Source organism: Oncorhynchus mykiss, chromosome 5, assembly GCF_057628025.1.
Source record: "Oncorhynchus mykiss isolate SJ-2025 chromosome 5, ASM5762802v1, whole genome shotgun sequence".
NCBI classification, from domain to species: Eukaryota; Metazoa; Chordata; class Actinopteri; order Salmoniformes; family Salmonidae; genus Oncorhynchus; species Oncorhynchus mykiss.
The window spans coordinates 59,444,999-59,470,488 of NC_143026.1; the positions used below are offsets into that span (position 1 = coordinate 59,444,999).

Sequence of the window (25,490 nt, forward strand, 5' to 3'; positions counted from 1 at the left end):
ATAAACAAATCTTTCCTACTGGTGAGTCAACAGGGTCAACAGAAGGTAGGCTCTGAGGGTCAGGTCTTGACATGTTCCCGAATAACATAGCAACACCTGAGGGAATGGCATCTAAAACAATTGCAAAATCTTTAGGTGTTACAGGGACCTTGTAAAGTGATAAGAATTCTTTATAACTGAGTAAAAGACCCTCTGCATTTACCAGTTGGCTCACCAATAGGATATTATTTCGGAACCAATATTCTAAAAACAGAGAGGTATTTTTATACAATATATCCCGATTATTCCATATATAATATCTGTGTGGAGAAAAATTGTGTTTATAAATTAAGGACCATGACAAGAAAACCTGCCGATGAAAAGCAGAAAGTTTCACTGGACTAGGCATGTTAGTTAAGAACAAATTGTTATTTACAATGACAGTCTACACCGGCCAAACCCTAACGAATTTGTAACCAAACACCGGCCAAAACCTAACTCGCACCAATTGTGCGCCGCTATTTGGGACTCCCAATCACGGTCGTCTTGGCAACAGAGAATATATGCAGCAAACGTAATTTTATTGCTTTCATCCTGAGATCCGCTTTGTGCTTTGGCGATACAAACATACCTCAATCAGAATTATAGCAACAAGTTTAAGAAAATAATTGTAAAGGAAAATACATTGAAAAGAAACAAACCACCACCGTTATAGCTATTTCAATTTGTACATGTATCTCTGCCCATCACACAAGATGATCAATCATGCCAAATAACTAGACCGCGTGACAAATTACCTCATTTCACTTTAACTGGTTGGAATTTTGCTTTTTCAAGAGCTCTACACTTGCATCTGTATCACCAATTATGGCAGGAAGTTGAGTAACATACCGAGTATGCAATTGTGGATTCCATTCAACTGTAGCTCCAGAAAATCATTGTTGGGGGGGGGGGGGGAAAGCCATGGAAAATAAACAAACCACCACCGTTACAGCTACACCAATGTACACTGCACAAACATATAAATACAACATGTAAAGTGTTGGTCCCATGTTTCATGAGCTGAAATAAGATAATTTAATGTTAATTTCTCTACCATTAACTGCTTCACAACCTCAGAACACGTGTATGGCGTCATGTAGGTGAGTGGTTTGCGATGCCAACGTTGTGAATAGTGTTCTACGGTAGTGGTGGGGTTATGGTATGGGCAGGCATAAGCTATGGACAACGAACATAATTGCATTTCCTCAATGGCAATTTGAATGCACAGATACACTGTGACAAGATCCTGAGGCCCATTGTCATGCCATTCATCTGCCGCCATCACCTCATGTTTCAGCATAATAATAAGGCCTCATGTCGCAAGGATCTGTACACAATTCCTGGAAAATGTCCCAGTTCTTCCATGGCCTGCATACTCACCAGAAATTGAGTCTGTTTGGGATGCGCTGGATCGTGTAAGCGTGTTCCAGTTTCCGACAATATCCAGCAACTTCACACAGCCATTGAAAAAGAGTTCCACAGACCACAATCAACAGCCTGATCAACTTTATGTGAAGATGTGTCACGCTGCTTGAGGCAAATGGTGGTCACACTAGATACTGATCCACGCCCCTACCATTTTTATGAAGGTATCTGTGGCCAACAGATACAGTGCCTTGCGAAAGTATTCGGCCCCCTTGAACTTTGCGACCTTTTGCCACATTTCAGGCTTCAAACATAAAGATATAAAACTGTATTTTTTTGTGAAGAATCAACAACAAGTGGGACACAATCATGAAGTGGAACGACATTTATTGGATATTTCAAACTTTTTTAACAAATCAAAAACTGAAAAATTGGGCGTGCAAAATTATTCAGCCCCCTTAAGTTAATACTTTGTAGCGCCACCTTTTGCTGTGATTACAGCTGAAAGTCGCTTTGGGTATGTCTCTATCAGTTTTGCACATCGAGAGACTGACATTTTTTCCCATTCCTCCTTGCAAAACAGCTCGAGCTCAGTGAGGTTGGATGGAGAGCATTTGTGAACAGCAGTTTTCAGTTCTTCCCACAGATTCTCGATTGGATTCAGGTCTGGACTTTGACTTGGCCATTCTAACACCTGGATATGTTTATTTTTGAACCATTCCATTGTAGATTTTGCTTTATGTTTTGGATCATTGTCTTGTTGGAAGACAAATCTCCGTCCCAGTCTCAGGTCTTTTGCAGACTCCATCAGGTTTTCTTCCAGAATGGTCCTGTATTTGGCTCCATGCATCTTCCCATCAATTTTAACCATCTTCCCTGTCCCTGCTGAAGAAAAGCAGGCCCAAACCATGATGCTGCCACCACCATGTTTGACAGTGGGGATGGTGTGTTCAGCTGTGTTGCTTTTACGCCAAACATAACGTTTTGCATTGTTGCCAAAAAGTTCAATTTCGGTTTCATCTGACCAGAGCACCTTCTTCCACATGTTTGGTGCGTCTCCCAGGTGGCTTGTGGCAAACTTTAAACAACACTTTTTATGGATATCTTTAAGAAATGGCTTTCTTCTTGCCACTCTTCCATAAAGGCCAGATTTGTGCAATATACGACTGATTGTTGTCCTATGGACAGAGTCTCCCACCTCAGCTGTAGATCTCTGCAGTTCATCCAGAGTGATCATGGGCCTCTTGGCTGCATCTCTGATCAGTCTTCTCCTTGTATGAGCTGAAAGTTTAGAGGGACGGCCAGGTCTTGGTAGATTTGCAGTGGTCTGATACTCCTTCCATTTCAATATTTCCGCTTGCACAGTGCTCCTTGGGATGTTTAAAGCTTGGGAAATCTTTTTGTATCCAAATCCGGCTTTAAACTTCTTCACAACAGTATCTCGGACCTGCCTGGTGTGTTCCTTGTTCTTCATGATGCTCTCTGCGCTTTTAACGGACCTCTGAGACTATCACAGTGCAGGTGCATTTATACAGAGACTTGATTACACACAGGTGGATTGTATTTATCATCATTAGTCATTTAGGTCAACATTGGATCATTCAGAGATCCTCACTGAAATTCTGGAGAGAGTTTGCTGCACTGAAAGTAAAGGGGCTGAATAATTTTGCACGCCCAATTTTTCAGTTTTTGATTTGTTAAAAAAGTTTGAAATATCCAATAAATGTCGTTCCACTTCATGATTGTGTCCCACTTGTTGTTGATTCTTCACAAAAAAATACAGTTTTATATCTTTATGTTTGAAGCCTGAAATGTGGCAAAAGGTCGCAAAGTTCAAGGGGGCCGAATACTTTTGCAAGGCACTGTACATATCTATATTCCCATTCATGTGAAATCGATAGATTAGGGCCTAATGAATGTATCTCAATTGACTGATTTCCTTATAGGAACTGTAACTCAGTAAAATCTTTGAAATTGTTGCATATTGCGTTTATATTTTTGTTCAGTATACAATGATTGTATTGAAAAATAAAGAGTATGTAACCTATAAACACATAACCTATGAACAATATAAACACTAGTGGCATTAGCCAATGCAAACCCGAAACAGAACACACAACCCTTCTTATTCTTTATCTTTTCTGCAGTGCTTTTTCTTCATCTGCTGCACAATCATAAGGTCAAACTCCTCTCGCTCTCTGAAATGATTAAAGGGAAATACTATCAGCAAAATAAAAACAAGCTACAGTCCATGAAATCACAAAAAATAACAGACAAATACAGTGTCAACCTCTCACCTATTACTGATGCCAGGCCCTTGTGAGTATTTCTCTTCAGCCTTAACCAGGGATATGTCATCGACCTCCGAGATTCCATGAATGACAGCCTGAAAATATCAAACTTGTGAGATGGAATAAAAGAAAGGACAGTTGGAGAGCATAGGATACAAAAACACATTTGAATTACATATAGTTCTGTATTTGCATACTACTGCAAGAACACTAGCCTGGTCGCATTTGAATGCGCTTCACTGTAATAGCTAACTCTCACAATTGTTGTCATGCCATTTGCGCATGTACAATTCTAGGACCAATCTGCAACAACACTCAAGACATTGAGTCACCTCTGGTAAGAGCACTTCGAGGATGAAGCGGATCTGATCTAACTCTGGCAGACTTGGCAAGGCTTCCTCCATGATGCTCCTGAGATAAGTGAAAACCTGCTCCACCTGCTGGTCCGTCTCAAAGTAGGGGTCCACTGCTTGACCACTGGCCTTGCGGAAGGCTTTCAGCCACTTGGACACCACCTGACCGCTGATAATAGCCTATGATATGGAGAAAAGAGAAGAAAAGATGCCTAACCATTGCCCAGGGATAAGCTGTTTTACTCTCTTCTTCCCTCAGCTTACTAACTCTCTGACCCGCAAGTGCCTTTCCACGCCTCTTTTATCGACGATGAACTGCAGTAGTTTGTCGTTGGCCCGGTCCCGTGCAGCCTTGGCGCGGTCAGGTAGCAGTCTCTTGGAGACCTGTGGCTCCTGGTCACTGGCCTCGGTGGTCGCATGGTCTTCCGGAGTCCCCTGGTAACTTCTCTGGTCCTCCACGTCTTGACTTGGCGAGGCCAGATAACTGTGAGATGGGCCGAGAAGGTACAGCTTTCTCATAGGGATGCCTGGCGGGCAGGAGCACAAATAGGAGTAATACAATGGAATTGGCAATAATTATTATACACTGACAATCTAACAATGTTAAACAAAAGTGTTAAACTTTCATAATGGTTCATAGAGAAGAATGCCCCATTGTTATCAACCAGAGTATGGAGGTTCCTGTCAAGAAATGTTGCTCCATATTCTCATTCTACTATCGCCTCCTTGGCACATGGTTTGTTTTGATAGTTGTTCCTGCCAGTCTGTGGAAGCACCTGACTTGCTTGCTTGTACCTAGGAATTCGCATTAAATAGCAATGAAATAGGTACAAAAAATGACTTTGAACACAGGCCATTTCAAAACTTACTGATGTCATCAGCAACATACTCAACGAGGGAACCGGAAAATGAACCACAACCTGGGGGAACAAATGCATAAACATTTGATTCACTGGTCATTCAATTATATGCAGGCTTAGAACCTCAATTGATTGAAACACTAGCTACAGAACAGTGTGTACTGCATATCCAACTGAAGACATTGGACAGAGTCAAATCCTAACCTCCTATGTTTGAAGGTTCTCTTACCAAGGCGAATTCTATAGTCCCCAATAAGCTTCAGGCAATAGTGGATGGCAGTACCATATATCTCCTTGGCTTTGTCCTGTGAGAGATACCCACATTTCACCTCACATTCTCCATACATACATCAACTGAAGTAACATATAGACAATAAGTAAATACAAAGCAATTTCAATAGCTAGGTTTCCATCCAATTAGTGATTGATTTTCATGTAAATAATCTAAAATCTGCAGAAAACCAATATGGGCATTTTCCCACCAGAGATGTGTTTCCCTCAAATGGACTTGTTGCGGATAAAAGGCAGTGAGTGACATAGCGCACATAAAATTAACTTTGGGTTTTCATCACATTTTCAACTCTACTGATGGTTTTGTCACAATTTTTTGTGTGTTATATAGCAAATCTACCCACTCTGGTCTTGGCACATGCGCCCTAGCCAACAGCTCGCAGATACAGTGCAGGTATAGCCTACATCACAGGATTATTTTGGACAATACAGCGATATTATTTGTATTTGTCAAACGGCAGACAAGCATCGATTATCATGTCATCAGAATAAGATACTAAACATTTATTGGAAAGGAGCATCAAGCTCATCAAGGTGCACTGTCACCGCCCTGTGAATTATTTCATCTGTAGCCTAATAAACTGCATGCTTTCCCGAGTCATAGTGGGAGGACGACCCGTCATCGCGTGACTCCACGTTTACTTCGATATGATGGTTATTATCTCAATATTTCTCGCATAATACAATTTACAGGCATGAAAAGATCACCTTGTCTAGCATGTTTGATTTTGTCGACATTTGGAAAGTTGGATGCTTCTTTCTGGACTGTCGTGCCATTTTTACCTAACATGTACTTCACTTGCATAAAAAGGTTGAATGGAAAACAGGATCTACATGTCAATATTTGGAAGTCAACCATGGCACATTAATGACATAATATTTATCATATACTTTAAGTGCAAGTAAAGCAAAATCTCACCACCAACTCATTTGACTCCTCACAGTCAAAGGGCTTGATATTCTTTAAGGAGACCTTGACGCTAAAGAAGGGCAAAATAAAATGTTTTATTCATCCTTCAAAGTCGTGTCACTAAATAAATATGTGACTAACCTTGGAGCCACAGTAGGGCAGAACTATGCGAAAGATCATGTTTCCTTCCTACCTTCTTTCGTAAAGACCAAATTCCGTCAGGTTACAGCCATAAACATACATATTCGTCTTGTTTACATAGAGATCATTTGTTACAGCTAATAACAGCACATGAAAACAGCTTCCCAACATAAATGAGGTTTGAAAACATCTACACTTTCATATCTACAATCATTATCAGTTTTACTGAAGATGCTCACCTCTTCCTCTTCTGTGTGAAAAGAAATGTGTCGATGAACACGACGCTGGCTTTCTTCTCTTTGCGGGAAACATACATGATCTGACGATGACATGAGAAGCAAACATGTCATACATGCAAGTGTAAGTCCAGTCCCATTCCAAATCACTAATGATAGAAGAAAGCATACTAGGAATGAGTAGGAGTGAAAATCAATTGGACTAATGAAAATTACCATAGCAGGCCAGAAGGGGCAACGTCGATATTTACACCAGACACAAGCTCCCTTTGTGATGGATAGGGTTTCTGGGGGCAGGGCACAAAAAGAAAATCATCCAATCTTTCATAACAAAGTAAACCAATGAAACAATATCATATAGACTTCATGTGAGACATGCAGTTTAGAGAGCAGTGTAAAACTAGCTTACTCTTTGGTGAAGTGAAACTGGGTAGGTCATCATCCTCCTCATCCTCCAGACTACTGTCCTCCTGTTCGTCGAAGGACACTTGGAGCGGTTGCAGTGGGGATGAAGAAGGTGGAGTAAGGCTCAAATCACTTGACACATCGGCCACACCTAGCAGTGACACAAATTTCACATGTACCAACTTTTTACAATCTACAATCTTCAAATGGAAATTTCAAGTTTTCCTGCTTACATTGAATGGCATACAGTGCATTCGGAAATTATTCAGACCCCTTGACTTTTTCCACGTTTTGTTTTACGTTACAGCCTTATTCTAAAATGGATCAAATACATTTTTCCCTCATTAATTTACACACAATACCCCATAACGACAAAGTGAAAACAGGTTTTTCGAAAAGTGTAGCAAATGTATTTAAAAAAAAAAAACGTATTTACATAGGTATTCAGAACCTTTGCTATGAGACTCGAAATTGAGCTCAGGTGCATCCTGTTTCCATTGATCATCCTTGAGATGTTTCTACAACGTGATTGGAGTCCCCCTGTGGTAAATTCTATTGATTGAACAGGATTTGGCACACACCTGTATATATATATATATAAGGTCCCACAGTTGACAGTGCATGTCAGAGCAAAAACCAAGCCATGAGGTCGAAGGAATTGTCCGTAGAGCTCTGAGACTGGATTGTGTCGAGGCACAGATCTACGAAAGTGTATCAAAAAAATAATTGCAGCATTGAAGGTCCCCAAGAACGCAGTGGCCTCATCATTCTTAAATGGAAGAAGTTTGGAATCACAGTTTGTTAAAGGGCACCTAAAGGACTCTCAGACTATGAGAAAGAAGATTATCTGGTCTGATGAAACCAAGATTGAACTCTTTGGCCTGATTGCCAAGCATCATGTCTGGAGGAAAACTGGCACCATCCCTAAGGTGAAGCATGGTGGTGGAAGCATCATGCTGTGGGGATGTATTTTCAGTGGCAGTGACTGACTGGGAGACTAGTCAGGCTCAAATGAAAGATGAATGGAGCAAAGTACAGAGATCCTTGATGAAAACCTGCTCCAGAGCGCTCAGGACTTGAGACTGGGCAAAGGTTCACCTTCCAACAAGACAACGACCCTAAGCACACAGCCAAGACAATGCAGGAGTGGCTTCGGGACAAGTCTCAATGTCCTTGAGTGGCCCAGCCAGAGCCCAGACTTGAACCTGATCAAACATCTCTGGAGAGACTTTAAAATAGCCTCAAACCAATGCTCCTCATCCAACCCGACAGAGCTTGAGAGGATCTGCAGCGAATAATGAAAGTCCCCAAATACAGGTGTGGTAAGCTTCTGGCGTCATACAAAGTACTGAGTAAAGGGTCTGAATAATTATGTAAATGTGATCTATTTTTTTATATTTGTTTAATTTGTAAAAATGTCTAAACCTGTTTTTGCTTTGGCATTATGGGGTATTGTGTGTAGCTTGATGAGGGGGGAAAACGAATTTAAACATTTTAGAATAAGGCTGTAACAAAATGTGGAACAAATTTTATTTGTCCCATGCGCCGAATACAACAGGCATTGACCTTAACGTGAAATGCTTACTTACAAGCCCTTAACCAACAATGCACTTCAAGAAAAAGAGTTAAGAAAATATTTACTAAATTAACAATAAAATAACTAACGAGGCTATATACAGGGGGTACCGGTACAGAGTAAGAGACGGTAGCACCAACATTATGAACAAAATAAGTTACAAACAATGTGAAAAAACACAAAATACCACAGGTGGTTAGGAACCCATAAAACGGCAGTTATCCCCTCCGGCGCGCTAAAAGTCAAGGGGTCTGAATACTTTCCGAATGCACTGTATGCAATTAGAACCTATTTGGCTTACTGTGAACAGTGACATTCTCTTGAGCTGCACCCGGACTTGTTTTTTGAGAGGCACAATCGTTGTTTTCCTCAGACTGAGGCTCCTGTGGGGACATAAACAACATCATGGCATGGTTGTTATGATGGCCTTATTAACTCAACTGGCGTCATAAGTAGTGGAGAGCCATATTAAGGCATTGAAACAGTTGCAGTGGTGACTGACTAGTTCTCGTGAATTTAAAATTGTCTGTGTGACATTTGTGTCTAGTGTCAAGTTTGCAGCACAGAAGTACCTGTGTCTCAGCGTGCCTATACATAAGTCTGAACTTGGCTGCCCTTTGCTTAGGTGTCTCATAGGCATCCCATAACTTGTGACTGGAATGGCCTGAAGTGTTCTCTGGTGATGTATTGAGAATTGGACTCTGTCTGGCCTGCTTTGGTGGACTGGTATCCTCATTCTCACTCAAATTCCTAGAATTCCACAAGCTGGAGCACTGGGCCTGCTGGGTCCGCCATCTCTGACTATTGCAACACTTCCTTCTAATCTTAAGGGCTTGTGAAGACCTCGTTTGAGCGCTCTTCAGTATCTACTACTACTACTACTACTACTGTCTCTAAGTTTTGTGCTTTCCTGGTCTGCTTCTGTATCACTTTTGCTCACATTTGCTCGGATGACGCCTCTTGCTCTCGTTTCTTGCTCTTCAGGCGCCGATGGCAACTGTTGGTCTCTTCCCTTTTCGGATGTTCTGGGGTCTCCTAACACCAGAGTGCTGCTCGTCTCTCCTGAGGGGAACATATCCAATGCCAAGCGCAGTGCTCTCCGGTATTTCAATTCTCTTATTGGGTCCCTCCTTTTGGAAGCATGATCACCTGCGCGAGGATGAAAGATACTATTGTTGTTCAGTCTTCACGAGTTTGGGATAAGAGTGATGTGGGAGATTTAAGTGACATTGTATGCAAGCACACATGATCATATTGTAACCAACGATCATATAATAGCAAACAAGGCATTGTAGTTGACATGTATAATCTCATATGTTAGCATCTTTACTCTTATCTGATACCATGATGTCCAAAATATCTGCCCTTTACACTAGATTATCAATCATGCCAAATAACTAGTCTGCGTGACAAATTAAATAATTTCATTATAACTGGTCAGGTCTTCATTGTTTTCCAAAATCAAGAGCTCTGCTTTTGCATCAGTATCACCAAGTATGGCAGTAAGTTGAGTAACATATCGAGTATGCAAATGTGGATTCGACTCAACTGTACAACACTTTGTCCTACAAGTACTCACTAACTCAAGGGCCTACTTACGGGAAGTCACTCCCTAATCTGAAATGGTATCGGAATTAAATTATGTAAATGTCTTGACAACTGCTGAAAGTGAGCCAGGTTTATAATTACAAAATGTTTATGATCTCAACGGGACAAATTGAAATGGAACAGAATGTTGACTAGAGAAACACCAACACACAAAGGCCTAGGAAGCTACAAGGAAATAATCCCTGCTTCAGATGGCTCATAGGTGATATGGGAGATGAAGTTGGACAGTATAAAGGTGTAAAACTCTGCATATCTCAAAAGGAAATGAGGCTCATTGTACACGAACAGAGCCACTTCCATTGTCTCTAGTCATGTGACATAAGATAACTTGTGGTTAGGAGGAAGAACTGACTGGCACTGGTTAATAAATGAAGGTACTGTATGTTGACAGAGAAGTGTTGTGGGACTTACTCAGATGTCCAGAGATGCTCTCGATGCATTCTTGGGTCAGGGCTTGCGTTTCCTTCTGCTGCACCCACACTCTGCAAAACAAAATACACACTCCTCTAATGGTTATTGATGAATGTATCCATCTCAGAGCGAGAGAAGTGTACTGAGTTTGTCAATAACAAGAGGTGCCGCCTACCTGTGACCTTCTCCCAACATTTCCACTTCCATATCCTTCTTCCTCTTGGAATTGCACACTCTTCTCAAAACCTTGTACAAGTGAAACAATAGCTGTATGTGAAACGGATGCTAAATACTGCACCCCTTCCCTCCAAAATACTGTACTAGAGAGAGCTTTTGAGAACACGTGTACAGATTCCATCTGATACTGACAGGGATGCGTGGTCATTTGTGTATGTGCACGTATCCAAATGATGTTAGCCTGGTAATGTCTTTGCCTTACCTTAGCTGGCCAGTGGTGGCCTTTCCACTTGCATAGGAGATATTCAGATGCTTCCATGTAACTAGCTAGCTAGCCAGAATCTGCAGGGCGACAATCTCAATGTAGTGAGCATAGAATTAAGAATGAATATTATCATTCTTATTAGTATGGCTATCGTCTAGCTATGACGTTTCAAAAATATTACTGGCAGACATGGCTGATATTTGATAGCTCGAACCAAAAAAACAAAAGTCCTGCTACTATTTCCTAAATGTTCCTTAAGTAACTGTAGTTGATGGGTTTACTGTTCCTTCGTATCAAAACAAATCCTAACTACTTTCGCATTTGCAGTGGGCCAGCCAACTACTGTTGTCGTCATTATGAGCAACAAAAAACAATGAATATCCCCTGACATACCACGCAAAACGATTTTGCAGTATATGCTACTCACTCAGTTGATTGGGGTGTGACAAGAATGAGTTTATCCAGTGACCAGATCAGCTAGGCTACAATTTTGTAGAAATTAGAAGAGTACTGTAGCTAGTTGCTACAGTACTAACGTTAGCTAGCTACTGTCAGGGATAGTCTCGAATGAAACTTTACCACATGCATAACATAAAGTTCCCCCCATATTCAACTCTCGTCTCCTGGCCAGCCGCGTCATACGCTGCGTCAGACGCTGCGCACACGCAAGCAGACTTGCTTTGGGGAAGAAGCAGGCTACCGGTAGGTACAGTGTGTTAATCAAAACATAATACGATAAGAATTACATGGCGTATCCAGAATTTACTTTTCGTAGCAGGTTCGGAGAATTTACACGTGCACCTTTTAGCAGACACTCTTATCCAGAGTGATTTACTGGAGCAATTAGGGCGAAGTGCCTTGCTCGTGGGAACATTTTTCACCTTAGTCCATTCAGGCGACCTTTCAGATACTGGCCCAACGCTCTAAACCGCCAGGCTTTGTGTCACCCTACACAGCAGGTTAGCATAAATAGCATAGCAGGTTATGACAATTAGGTCACGGTTAGGAAAGGGGTTAGGGTTAGTTAAAATGCAAAAAATCACCCAGAAACAACGAAACATTTTTTACATTTCGGCTATTTATGCATCACTTCCGTCCGTAGCTGTAGTCAATCTAGTCACAACCTAGTTTTACTATTGCCACTACAACCACCGACTGTGAGGCTAATATAATATTTCCAGGCTCCAGGCTACATTTGTCGATGCATCTGTCCAGACAGTACAGTAGGCCTCTGGCTGCTACCAGACCCCCTTGTGTGAGGGCCTGTAGGGGGCACTCCTTGCTCTGATACAGGACATTCCAAAGCCCTAGACCAGTAATTTATATGGTCGCAGACCAGGGCAGTTATGATGGGGACAGTGTCCTGCAAAGGGTGCCATCACCCTTTGGTTGGGGGCCCACCTCCAGGGGGCCCCGTGATAGCATATGATAGCACACGTCATAAGCAATGGCAATTTGCAGGAAATTTGCTTTAAAACAGCAGGAAACGTGTGTTTAGCTGATTCATAACAGTAGTCAATCGAAGGTGTAAATTAATTTGCCTGACAACTCAAACTGAATTCTTCCGCTGCTCTATGTTCAATGACAAATTTTCTAAACGTCGCTTTGCCCACATGTTTTCTGGCTCTGGCCCAACCCAAAATGTGTAGAATTGCAGGAGATTTGCTTTAAAACGGCAACATTTGCTCTCAGCCTCATGACAAAAAGTGTAGAATGGCATTATAAAACTGCATTTATTTTCTGACAATCTTTTTGTTGTTTTTCTGGGGGCTGGAGGTCCCTTGGAGGTAGGTGGCCCAAATGCATTATTCTGGCCATGGTGAACAGTCATCGCAGATCATCTCTAGTACTTGTAGCCAGTGTAGGTTCATTCTGGTGTCATGGCCAAATTCCCAACCTAGGCTTGGCTCCTCACATTATCATTCCCAGCTCACTGTGAACCCCTCTCCTTTCCACTACATTCAACAGGTCGTTGTTGTATTATGAATGTTCTTCTCAACAACAACTACCGGTATGTTCTTATTTTTCCCAGTTAAAATATTGGTAGAAGAGTATAGAAATTAAAATGACAAATGAATGGTCAGCTCCAAAATAATTGGACAGACTTTATTTTATGAATTCCCCCTCCAGGACAACTTTTGTTTGTAATTTAAAACATGGTGCAAATTAATCATTTATGACATATATAAAAAACCAGTACACCAGGCACAAAATATTATCTATCTAGTGTCTTCTTGATACCCAATCCCGTCGCACAACTCCTCCACCTCTTAACCCTCCCCATCTCACCATCCCATGGACATAAAACTGTTTATTATAGGGAAGAAGGTAAACTACAACCAAAAAGTAGGAAAGAACTAGTAGGGTAAGAATAAAAAAAAATGGGGGGGGGGGGGGGGGGAGAAGTCAAGACAGGACAAACAAGAGACGACCAGACAGTACTTATAAAGTACATTCAAACATTTACACACAAATAAATACAGAGACCTTTAACCTAAACGAAAGTGTGCTTTCTTGAAATATCCCAAAAAATGGGCATTAAAACCCTAAGTATTCAATTAAATTGTAGCCTAGGTAAGGGTACGGTTCAACAATAAAATAAGCCAACATATATAAATGTGAGAGTGGTAAATGCAGCTGAAAACCATTCAAAAGCAACAAATAAGTATAACCCTTTTGTCCAGGACTAAGTTTTACCATTTTTGTTTAACAATTCTTAAAATATAATTGAAAAAGAAACAAAAGAAACTATAATCATTGACCGATTCCCCAATTAGTTTCCTAACAGTGAAAGATGTACAGCAGTGATATCCATATAATATCAAGTCCAGGTCCCTCCTATTGTCCTGGAGAACAGTGTTCCCCTTGAATCGTCTTCGCTGACCCCACTGGCTATGCATTATGTTCCTGGAAACCACGTGTAATTAAAATATTTTATCACATTGAGATATGGATTATAAACAGTTGCAGACAGTGTCTATGAATATCGACTCAAACAAACTACGATTTATTATATGCTTGTTATGATCTTTGATTTATCTTCCACACTACTTATAAGCCTCCATGGCATTGAATAATGATGCTTAGTTAGCACCCCGTGCTATTACACTCACATGTTATCAATTGCAGACTGACGCAGAGGACCACGGCCAAGGCAAGAATGCTAGTCTGGGGTGCGGCAACGCCGTCATCCAATAGTTCGGAGGCATGGCCACCGTCCTTTTTGCACTTCTGCCTGTAAATATAACCATGGTTCAAGAAACAATATCGACACTCATAAAAGGTAAACCAGCCAGGCTTATTTAGCTGATTCATAACAGTAGTCAATCTGAAGGTGTAAATTCATACCAGCTCAGTGTAAATCTGTACCAGCTCAGTGTCACTGGATTGATACTTACAGCTGCTTCTGTAAATACAGCTTGCTGGACTCGCAGGCCTTGGTCTGGCTCTCGGCTGCTATCCGCTGGCTCTCAGCAGCTGAATGCAAAGCCACACAGGACGCCCACTTGTGAGAGGCCTGTGTCAGGTTCTCGTGAAGTAATTCAATGTGCTCTGAAATCATAATAAGGTCTAAATCAGAACATTGAGTGACAGAAATAAAACATGTAATCCGTGTTTACCACAATAAGTTTTGAAATTCAGTGACAGTGACATTTAATGCTAAGGCATACTTTGTGTAGTTAAGGCAGTTTTCGATGTCTTCTTTGATAGACAAAAATAGGACATCCCTAGTTCACATAATGCCTTATTAACTTATAAGGTCATGTCTGGCCCTAGGATTGCTTATCAGTATGAGTGGTGTACTGTACATGGCTCCATGACGTCTCTTAACTATTTGGGGAATTGTCTGGCAGCAAAGGGGTTTCACTCACATTAGCTGTGTTTTTCTAATTTTCCAATGTAGGCAAGACTGCAGCAATAGATGCTAGCTATGCTGTTTGACAGGGCTCTCCTAGGCAGCTAAAATGTTGTAAACGTATTTCTCATTAAGACCTTGTTGAAGGCGGGGTGCCTGATATTTATCAGAACAGGCATCTCCCCTTTCACACAATGTGTCATTTCCATATCGCCTTTACTCAGGAACTTATAATTTCCTTCTGTTGTTCAAAGTCAGGAAATCTACTGTAAAAAAAAAAAAGTCACAGCTACTGTATTTATTTGCTAGCCCCTTGGTTACAGCTTACTTAGCTCTGGAATACACTTCTTATCTGTAGGGTTTTCAGCATTTAGCGGTTAGCGGTTAGCTCACACCCCTTGAGTTTTGTTGTGTTACAGCCTGAATTTAAAATTGATTAAATGTAGATGTTTTTGTCACTGGCCTACATGCATTGACCTATAATGTCAAAGTGGAATTATGTTTTCTGAAATTTTTACTAATTAAAAAATCAAAGCTGAAATGTCTTGAGTCAATAGTTATTCAACCCCTTTGTTATGGCAAGCCTAAATAAGTTCAGGAGTAAAAATGTACTTAACAAGTCACATCACTCTGTGTGCAATAATAGTGTTTGACATGATTTATGTATGACTACCTTGTCTCTGTACCCCACACATACAATTATTTGTCATGTCCCTCAGTCGAGCAGTGCATTTCAAACACATATTCAACCACAAAGACCAGGGAGGTTTTCCAATCCCTCGTAAAGAAAGGAACCTATTGGTAGATGAGTTAAAAAATATTTTTTTAAAGCAGACATTGAATATCCCTTTGAGCACGGTGAAGTTATTAATTACACTTTGGATGGTGTATCAATACACCCAGTCACTACAAAGATACAGGCGTCCTTCCTAACTCAGTTGCTGGAGCAGAACAAACCACTCAGGGATTTCACCATGAGGGCAAGGGGGACTGTGAAACATTTAGAGTTTAATGGCTGTGATACAAGAAACTGAGGATGGCTCAACAGCATTGTAATTACTCTACAATACTAACCTAATTGACAGAGTGAAAAGAAGGAAGCCTGTACAGAAAAAAAATATTCCAAAACATGCATCCTGTTTGCAACAAGGCACTAAAGTAATACTGCAAAACATGTGGCACAGCAATTAACTTTTTGTCCTGCTAAAAAGTGCTATGTTTGTGGCAAATCCAATACAACACATTACTGAGTACCACTCTGTATTTTCAAGCATAGTGGTGGCTGCATCCTGTTATGGGTATGCTTGTCATCGGCTGTTGTTCCTGAGTGGCCTAGTTACAGTTTTGACTTAAATTGTCTTGAAAATCTATGGCAAGACTTGAAAATGGCTGTCTAGCAATAATCAACAACCAACTTAACAGCGCTTGAAGAATTTAAAAAATAATAATGTGCAAATATTGTACAATCCAGGTGTGCAAAGCTCTTAAACTTACTCAGAAAGACTCGCAGATGTAATTGCTGCCAAATGTGTTTCTAACATGTACTGACTCAGGGATGTGAATACTTATGTAAGTGAGATATTTCTGTATTTCATTTTTAATACATTTGCAGACATTTCTAAAGTCATGTTTTCACTTTGTCATTATGGGGTATTGTGTGTAGATGGGTGGAGACATAATCTATTTAATCCATTTTAAATTCAGGCTGTAACACAACAAAATGTGGAATAAGTCATGGAGTATGAATACTTTTAATGGCACCGTAGAAGTAGCCTGTGTGACTGCTTTTAAAGAATGGTAAACAGATGGGAGGGCTAGTGAAGACATTCACTCTGCTAGAACTTGCACTTAAATCCTAATTTGTCATCAGTTTCCAACGTTTGTAATCACAGCCTCAGATGATGTACACTCATTTTTGAAGGCGCAATATCCAACCAATGTGTATTTATTTACCGTAGCTAGGGTGGTTTCTATGGTTACAGGGGAAAATGCTGCTAAGAATATCGTGGCTGAGAAAGTGCTCCTTTCATGGTAGCCAATACCAGAGGCAAAAATCCCATACCCTCCCACCGTGACATCAATTTTCCTACCTTGGTTTAGCATGATTTCTGAAGTGAGGTTTGCCTCGATTTCTTTATGCGTCTCGATTTCTTTTTCCAGGACTGTAATGTTTCCACCCAAAATAACCTGCAACAAAGACAGTGGTGGCCATTGATTAACTCCTCAGGAATTCCCAGAACTAGTTAATACAACTTCTGTGAACATTGGCACAGTCATCCCAAGGAGTCCCTCCTATCACATATTTGAAATGCTGAGTGAAAGCAGGCTTGTGACAGAACCAGGTTTGGCTATGAGAACAGCCTCTGAAAACATTCCTTTCATCCAGCGTTTTTATGTGAAACAACACCAATGAACACATTTACTCTAATACAGTATCGATGAAGAAAAGAGGTGGAAATAATGATCTCATCAAAGACAACGGTGAAAGATTAAGACCTTTGTGCTTAAAGAACATGGACTGCTGCCAAAATGGCAACATTTTCCCTACATACTTCTGGTCAAAAGTAGAGCACTATATAGGGAGTAGGGTGCCATTTCAGACACAGACGTGGTGTGCCCTATTTCTGCTTTCCCTCTTCTTCCAGGAAGGGTTGATCTTGACCTCCCACCCACTCCCTGGGAAGGACTAGCTGCTTTTAATATTTTGATTGCTGCATTTGCAGAGTATTTGCATAACTGTCCACATTAAATGGATACTGTCTGTCCATTGTGCCTCTGGTTGTTATGTAAAGGCCTAATGTGGATTTTCGGTCTGCCATTTATTTTCACAAGTAGTTATTTGGCATGATGATACAGTAACATGTTTTGAAACTGTTACAAACAGTCAAATGGAAATGGTATTTAAAAAAACAGGAAATCATAGCCATGCCTGTTTAGATTAGGTTTGGATGTCCAATCAATCTAAAATGACACATCGGGTACAACGGAGAGGGTAGAAGAAGGAGAGAGGCAGAGGATAACAGGCAGCTTGAGGAATTGAGCAAGTCAGTTGTAACCTCAGGCCTGCGGGAACCAGAGAGGGGAGTAGGAGGGGAGGGAAAGCAAAGCCAGGCAATGCAAACACTCACGTTTTCCTGCCGACAGTCATCCAGGGACACGTTGGTCTGTCCCAGGTGCTCCAGGAGCCTCTCTGTCTCCCTGAGCTGCCGGGTCTGGTTGGCGTGGCCCTCCTCCACCATCTCCTCCAGGGCTGCCTTGTTCTTGGCGTACACCACCCTGGCCCCCTCGTGCTTCTCCGTCAGGGTCTGTAGTTCAGCTCGGCACTGGCTGGCACTCTTCATGTCCGGAGAGGTGGCCCACACCACAATGATGATGAGGGAGATTACCGACCACAGGGCCAGGCAGGCGATCACAATGTTGCGGGTGGTCTGGGATGACTTGGAGCTGGCCATGGTGAACAAGAAGGTTGTGGTGGTGGTTCTGATGATGATGATGATTGGAAAAAGTTGATCCGGAGTGTTTCCTGTCCTGCGGGAGGTGTCTGTGTAAAGAGGCAGGAGGTTCCTCTCAGAGTGAGTAACTGACTGAGTCTGTCTAAAGGATGAACCTCCCCTAAAACTCTGCCTCTGCTGGACAGGAAAGGGGTGTGGCCCTGGCTCTCCCCCCTCTGCCCCCTTCCTCCCACTCTGTTCCCTTCATGCCCTGATAGGGGGGGCAGTAATTAAAAAGGAAATCACAACATTAGACACGAGAGACAGAGAGAGGAGATATGAGCTGTTCCCACACACACTGCGTCAGCTGCAAGGAACACCACGAGGGGAAGTTAAAGCAAAACTCAAAAGTGCCTGGTGTAAAGCTGTGTTTTTCCCTGAAAGGGTGTGTGTGTGTTTCTGTTTCCATTTCTCAGTCGCAGAGAGAAACCTGGCAGGACTCCCAACTCCACATAGAGCTGGCCTTGAACGCAGCTTCGCGTGGAGAGTTCACTCACACAGCCTGTTTTGGTTCTTCAGCTATGTCTTATTTTAAACACTTTCACAAGAGCCTGAGTGCAGTGGCTGAGGCAGCGACTCAGTGTTTCCTGAGCTCATTCCAGCAGGGCCCTAAGAGAATCCATGGCACACAGACACACCCCAAACAACTCAGGCAACCCAGTTGCTATGCTCTTAGAAAAAAGGATTTAGGATAACCCTTTTTGATTCCACAAAGAACCCTCCTACATGGAACCTTAAGAGTTCTATCTGGAGTCAAAAAGGGTTCCTCAAAGGGTTCTATGGGGACAGCCGAAGAACCATTTTAGGTTCTAGATAGACTAGGGGGGAAAAGGGTGATGTCTGCCCCCTTCATCAACAAATTACGACATAAAACTGAACTCTGCTCCTGTTTGAGAATGTAATCTGTATACCCGTAATAGATAAGGATGTAGTTGGATGCATTTTGGTTGTATGTATTATTTTCCTCTGTCACAATCTAAACTGACACCAATGTTATGCCTTTGTCATGCATGTTTGATTTCATTATATTGAATTCCTCTGATCAAATACCCATCCAAGTTCCAGATGAAACATTCCACAGTAGTCTGAGAAAGGAATGACTCACTTTGCTTTTTCAGCTACCCTCCTATGTGACAATAAAAAAATAAAAATAAAAAGGGCCTGGAAAGCACAACTTCCTCACTCTTTGTCCTCATGAACCTCTTTGCCAAAACATCCAAAAATGGTAAGGAAAATTAAGAGGATGTGGAAATGAGATGGCTCTTGGTTGGATACTGAGTGAACAAAACATTAGGATCACCTTCCTAATATTTATTTGCACCCCCTCTCCCGTTTGCCCTCAGAACAGCCTTAATTCGTAAGGGCAGGGACGCTACAAGGTGTCGAAAGCATTCCACAGAGATGCTGGCCACGTTGACTCCAATGCTTCCCACAGTTGTGTCAAGTTGGCTGGATGTCCTTTGGGTGGTGGACCATTCTTGATACACACGGAGAGTGGAAAACCAAGCAGCATTGCAGTTCAAAGGCACAAATCTTTTGTCTTGCCCATTCACCCTCTGAATGGCACACAGACAATACATGTCTCAATTGTCTCAATGTTTAATAATCCTTCTTTAACCTGTAACCTCCCCTTCATCTACACTAATTGAATGGGAGCATAGCTTTCTCCCGGTCAGTCTATTTCATGGAAAGAGGTGTTCCTAATGTTTTCTACACCTCAGGTATATTACAACACTTCAGGAACTGGCCCGTAGTAAGTTCAGTGAAACGCAAAATACCTTCAAAAATTGGAAGTATTTAGGTATTGGTACAAATTAAGGAAACAGGTTTCAAGCAAGTTTTTAGAAATGGTTCCCGAAATGTTCTAGAATTCAGGGGCATATTTTCAACTTATCAAACAAGAATGCGCCTTGTAAGTTGAGGCAATGGCATACAGTGCCTTGCGAAAGTATTCGGCCCCCTTGAACTTTGCGACCTTTTGCCACATTTCAGGCTTCAAACATAAAGATATAAAACTGTATTTTTTTGTGAAGAATCAACAACAAGTGGGACACAATCATGAAGTGGAACGACATTTATTGGATATTTCAAACTTTTTTAACAAATCAAAAACTGAAAAATTGGGCGTGCAAAATTATTCAGCCCCCTTAAGTTAATACTTTGTAGCGCCACCTTTTGCTGCGATTACAGCTGTAAGTCGCTTGGGGTATGTCTATCAGTTTTGCACATCGAGAGACTGACATTTTTTCCCATTCCTCCTTGCAAAACAGCTCGAGCTCAGTGAGGTTGGATGGAGAGCATTTGTGAACAGCAGTTTTCAGTTCTTTCCACAGATTCTCGATTGGATTCAGGATTCACTTTGACTTGGCCATTCTAACACCTGGATATGTTTATTTTTGAACCATTCCATTGTAGATTTTGCTTTATGTTTTGGATCATTGTCTTGTTGGAAGACAAATCTCCGCCCCAGTCTCAGGTCTTTTGCAGACTCCATCAGGTTTTCTTCCAGAATGGTCCTGTATTTGGCTCCATCCATCTTCCCATCTATTTTAACCATCTTCCCTGTCCCTGCTGAAGAAAAGCAGGCCCAAACCATGATGCTGCCACCACCATGTTTGACAGTGGGTATGGTGTGTTCAGGGTGATGAGCTGTGTTGCTTTTACGCCAAACATAACGTTTTGCATTGTTGCCAAAAATTTCAATTTTGGTGTCATCTGACCAGAGCACCTTCTTCCACATGTTTGGTGTGTCTCCCAGGTGGCTTGTGGCAAACTTTAAACAACACTTTTTATGGATATCTTTAAGAAATGGCTTTCTTCTTGCCACTCTCACAACAGTATCTCGGACCTGCCTGGTGTGTTCCTTGTTCTTCATGATGCTCTCTGCGCTTTTAACGGACCTCTGAGACTATCACAGTGCAGGTGCATTTATACGGAGACTTGATTACACACAGGTGGATTGTATTTATCATCATTAGTCATTTAGGTCAACATTGGATCATTCAGAGATCCTCACTGAACTTCTGGAGAGAGTTTGCTGCACTGAAAGTAAAGGGGCTGAATAATTTTGCACGCCCAATTTTTCCGTTTTTGATTTGTTAAAAAAGTTTGAAATATCCAATAAATGTCGTTCCACTTCATGATTGTGTCCCACTTGTTGTTGATTCTTCACAAAAAAAATACAGTTTTACATCTTTATGTTTGAAGCCTGAAATGTGGCAAAAGGTCACAAAGTTCAAGGGGGCCGAATACTTTCGCAAGGCACTGTATGCATTACTAGTCAAAAGTTTGGATCCACCAATTCATTCAAGGGTTTTTCTTTGTTTTTACTATTTTCTACATTTAGAATACTAGTGAAGACATCAAAACTATGAAATAACACGTGGAATCATGTAGTAACCAATAAGTGTTAAACAAATCAAAATATATTTGAGATTCTTCAAAGTAGCCACCCTTTGCTTTGATGACAGCTTTGCACACTCTTGACATTCTCTCAACCAGCTTCAAATGGTTGTACCTGGAATTAATTTAAATTAACAGGTGTGCCTTGTTAAAAGTTAATTTGTGGAATTTCTTTCCTTCTTAAGCCAATCATTTGTGCTGTGACAAGTTAGGGGTGATAGCCTTATTTGGTAAAAGACCAAGTCCATATTATGGCAAGAACAGCTCCAATAAGGAAAGAAAAATGACAGTCCATCATTACTTTAATACGTGTCATGCGGAAAATCTTTGAAAGTTTCTTCAAGTGCAGTCGCAAAAACCATCAATCACTAGGATGAAACTGGCTCTCTGTCACACCCTGATCTGTTTCATCTGTCTTTGTGCTTGTCTCCACCCCCCTCCAGGTGTCTTCAATCTTCCCCGTTATTCCCCAGTGTATTTATACCTGTGTTCTCTGTTTGTCTGTTGCCAGTTTGTTTTGTTTTGTGAAATCTACCAGCGTTTTGCCCCTTGCTCCTGGCTGTTCTAGTTCCGGTTTTCTAGTTTTTCCCTGATTTGACCATTCTGCCTGCCCTGAGCCTGCCTGCCGTTCTGTACCTTGCCACACCACACTGGATTATTGAACCCTGCCTGCTCTGACCCTGAGACTGCCTACTGTTCTGGACCTTTTGGACCCTATCTGGATTACTGACCTCTGCCTGCCCTTGGCCTGTCGTTTTGCCTGTACAAGTAATACACTTTTGTTTCTTCCACATTGTCTGCATCTGGGTCTTACCTGAAACGTGATACTCTCATGAGGACCGCCACAGGAAAGGAAGACCCAGAGTTACCCCTGCTGCAGAGGATACATTTGAGTTAACTGCACCTCAGATTGCAGCCCAAATAAATGCTTCACAGAGTTCAAGTAACAGACAGATCTCAACATCAAATGTTCAGAGGAGAATCAGGCCTTCATGGTCAAATTGCTGAAACCACTACTAAAGGACACCAATAAGAAGAAGATACTTGATTGGGCCCAAAACCACGAGCAATGGACATTAGACCAGTGGAAATCTGTACTTTGGTCTGATGAGTCCAAATGTGAGATTTTTGGTTCCAACCGCCGTGTCTTTGTGAGAAGCAGAGTAGGTGAACAGATGATCTTCGGGGTGGGGTTCCCACCGTCAAGCATGGAGGAGGTGTGATGTTGTGGGGGTGCTTTGCTGGTGACCCTGTCTGTGATGTATTTAGAATTCAAGGCACACTTAACCAGCATGGCTACCACAGCATTCTGCAGCGATACGCCTTCCCATCTGGTTTGCGCTTAGTGGGACTATCATTTGTTTTTCAACAGGACAATGACCCAAAACACACCTCCAGGCTGTGTAAGGGCTATTTGACCAAGAAATAGAGTGATGGAGTGCTGCATCAGATGACCTGGCCTCCACAATCACCCGACCTCAACCCAATTGAGATGGTTTGGGATGAGTTGGACCGCAGAGTGAAGGAAAAGCAGCCAACAAGTGCTCAGTATATGTGGGAACTCCTTCAAGACTGTTGGAAAAACTTTCCTCATGAAGCTGGTTGAGAGAATGAGAGAATGCCAAGAGTGTGCAAATCTATAATCAAGGCAAAGGGTGACTACTTTGAAGAATGTAAAATATAAAATTTATTGTGATTTGTTTAACACTTAAAAACAAAACATTTTTACTACATGATTCCAAATGTTAATTCATAGTTTGTCTTTACTATTATTCTACAATGTAGAATGAATGAATGTGTAGGTGTGTCAACTTTTGAATGGTACTGTAGCTGGAAAGATAGTTGATAGTGTGTCACAACGAGATACAGTATATGACAATGAATGGAGGACCAACAGACTGGTAGGCTTCATGGGTATCTGGTTCATACAGCGCTAAAATTAACTCCCAAATAATTTTTGCATTATAAAATACACACTGCTTGAATGTCCCCTTTAGTGACCAAGTACTTTGTCATGTTCTTGAAACAGTTTGGCTTAACAAAATAATTATGGGATATATCTGTCTCTATTTTTGGCCAGGTGATTGACCGGAGTGTATGAGGAGAACAGAGGTTGGCCCAAACACAAAGAGAGGAGCTGCCAAGCCAGTGCTGTCAGTCACCAAAGTGCATCTGGCAGCAAGCGAGATGAATGTCCACACTATTGATCACTATTAGAAATGGATCGGTTACGGGCTTTGTAACACCACTTCGGGATCAGGCAGACACAGGTAATCTGCTTTCAAAGCATTGGTTTGATATGAAGCGACCAACGCTGCACTGTCTTCTTGAGATAGGGAAGGGACATCTTTGTGAAAGTGTACTGTATAACACTTCCCCCTTTTTCAGATGTCTCAACGTACACTACTTATACAAAAGTATGTGGACATCCCTTCAAATTAGTGGATTCGACTGTTTCAGGCACACGCTACCTTCCCGAACTTTCAAGTTTGGTGGAGAAGGAATAATAATGGTCTGGGGCTGTTTTTCATGGTTCGGGCTTCGCCCCTTAGTTCCAGTGAAGGGAAATCTTAATGCTACAGCATACAATGACATTCTAGACGATTCTGTGCTTCCAACTTTGTGGCAACCGTTTGGGGAAGGCTCTTTCCTGTTTCAGCATGACAATGCCCTTGTGGACAATGTGAGGTCCATACAGAAATGGTTTGTTAAGGTCGGTGTGGAAGAATTTCACTGGCCTGCACAGAGGCCTGAACCCAACCCCATCGAACATCTTTGGGATGAATTACAATGCTGACTGCAAGCCAGGCCTAATCGCCCAACATCAGTGTCCGACCTCACTAATGCTCTTGTGGCTGAATGGAAGCAAGTGGAAGCAATGTTCCAAAATCTAGTGGAAAGCTTTTCCAGAAGAGTGGAGGCTGTTCTAGCAGCAAAGAGGGGACCAAGTCTATATTAATACCCTGATTTTGGAATTAGATGTTTAACAAGCAGGTCACCATACACTTTTGGTCATGTGGTGTAGCTCGCGGGAGAGAAGGGGGAGGTCGTAAGCATTCTATCCTATTGATTAGTCAAATGGACAGGAGAATTTTCAAAAAGAGCAATACAGAATGTCAAAGTTTTACTGTCATGTTGACATTTTGTGTCACAGTGAAATTTTTGAAGTCTATCGATTAAAGAATCAATTCAATGAAGTCCCTACTAAGCTGTATGTATTATTTTCCTCTGTGTCACAATCTAAACTAGACCCTATGGCTTTTCTCATACATTTTTGATTTCATTATATTGAATTCCTATTTTCATATTGGAGACATGAGTTATGCGTTGGTAGGTTGGTGTTGTTTGCATTTCACCCATGGAGCTCTTGCCTTCCAGTGATGTCATTTGAAAGAGGCCCCAAAATAATATAGTCCCACACTGTTTTGGGGCAGAGAGCTTTTTGTGTTTTTCCCTTCAAGGACAGGGAACCACACCGCAATACACACAGTAGATCTCTGTTATGTGTCACCTGTCCTTGAAGGGACATAGTAATGGTGTCTAAGAGAAGTCAAAGCTAAGTTGTAATATGAAATGTTACCATTACTGCTTGTCATGCTGTAGTATAGGCCATTAAACACAGGCAATACATGGCAACAGAACGCAGTTTACAGTTCATATTTGAAAAATGAGACTGAGATGTGTTATGTTGTAGAGTGGAGAAGTAGCATGAAGACACAATACTATAATCTTCAACAAATTTAACTTTAATGGGCAGCTTATACAGCAGCAGCAGCGCGTACTCTCCTCTTGACCAGACACTTATTTTTAGTGTTATGGTGATATACTGCC

General features: G+C 41.6%; 2 protein-coding genes and 1 long non-coding RNA gene across 6 annotated transcripts; 1 reads left to right on the forward strand and 2 right to left on the reverse strand.

The window, feature by feature from the left end:
* Positions 1–539: 539 nt before the first annotated feature.
* Positions 540–11,573, reverse strand: LOC110524131 (PWWP domain-containing DNA repair factor 3A). 4 transcript variants are annotated; one of them, XM_021603488.3, is made up of 16 exons: positions 11,338–11,573; positions 10,908–10,987; positions 10,644–10,714; positions 10,469–10,539; positions 9,390–9,598; positions 8,751–8,832; positions 6,878–7,024; positions 6,685–6,755; positions 6,472–6,551; positions 6,101–6,161; positions 5,120–5,195; positions 4,900–4,950; positions 4,307–4,557; positions 4,010–4,210; positions 3,684–3,772; positions 540–3,584 (listed from the first exon to the last, which is right to left on the reverse strand). In XM_021603488.3, exons 2-16 carry the CDS (start codon positions 10,962–10,964, stop codon positions 3,512–3,514), a joined length of 1,590 nt encoding a protein of 529 aa, XP_021459163.3. In that variant the 5' UTR covers positions 10,965–10,987; positions 11,338–11,573; the 3' UTR covers positions 540–3,511. The 4 variants fall into 4 exon arrangements, 2 of the variants coding, with proteins under 2 accessions (XP_021459163.3, XP_021459162.3); XM_021603487.3 differs by having other exon boundaries at positions 10,469–10,563; positions 11,338–11,570; XR_016496182.1 differs by having other exon boundaries at positions 3,354–3,584; positions 4,307–4,514.
* On the forward strand, positions 11,542–25,298 carry LOC110524134 (uncharacterized). The gene is made up of 3 exons (XR_016496184.1): positions 11,542–11,612; positions 23,740–23,929; positions 24,048–25,298. It is a non-coding gene; the product is annotated as an uncharacterized LOC110524134 (long non-coding RNA).
* Positions 13,003–18,613, reverse strand: LOC110524132 (uncharacterized). Its single transcript, XM_021603489.3, has 5 exons — positions 17,895–18,613; positions 16,857–16,953; positions 14,309–14,462; positions 14,024–14,145; positions 13,003–13,817 (listed from the first exon to the last, which is right to left on the reverse strand). Coding segments are annotated over exons 1-5 (699 nt in total). The 5' UTR covers positions 18,219–18,613; the 3' UTR covers positions 13,003–13,815.
* Positions 25,299–25,490: the final 192 nt, after the last annotated feature.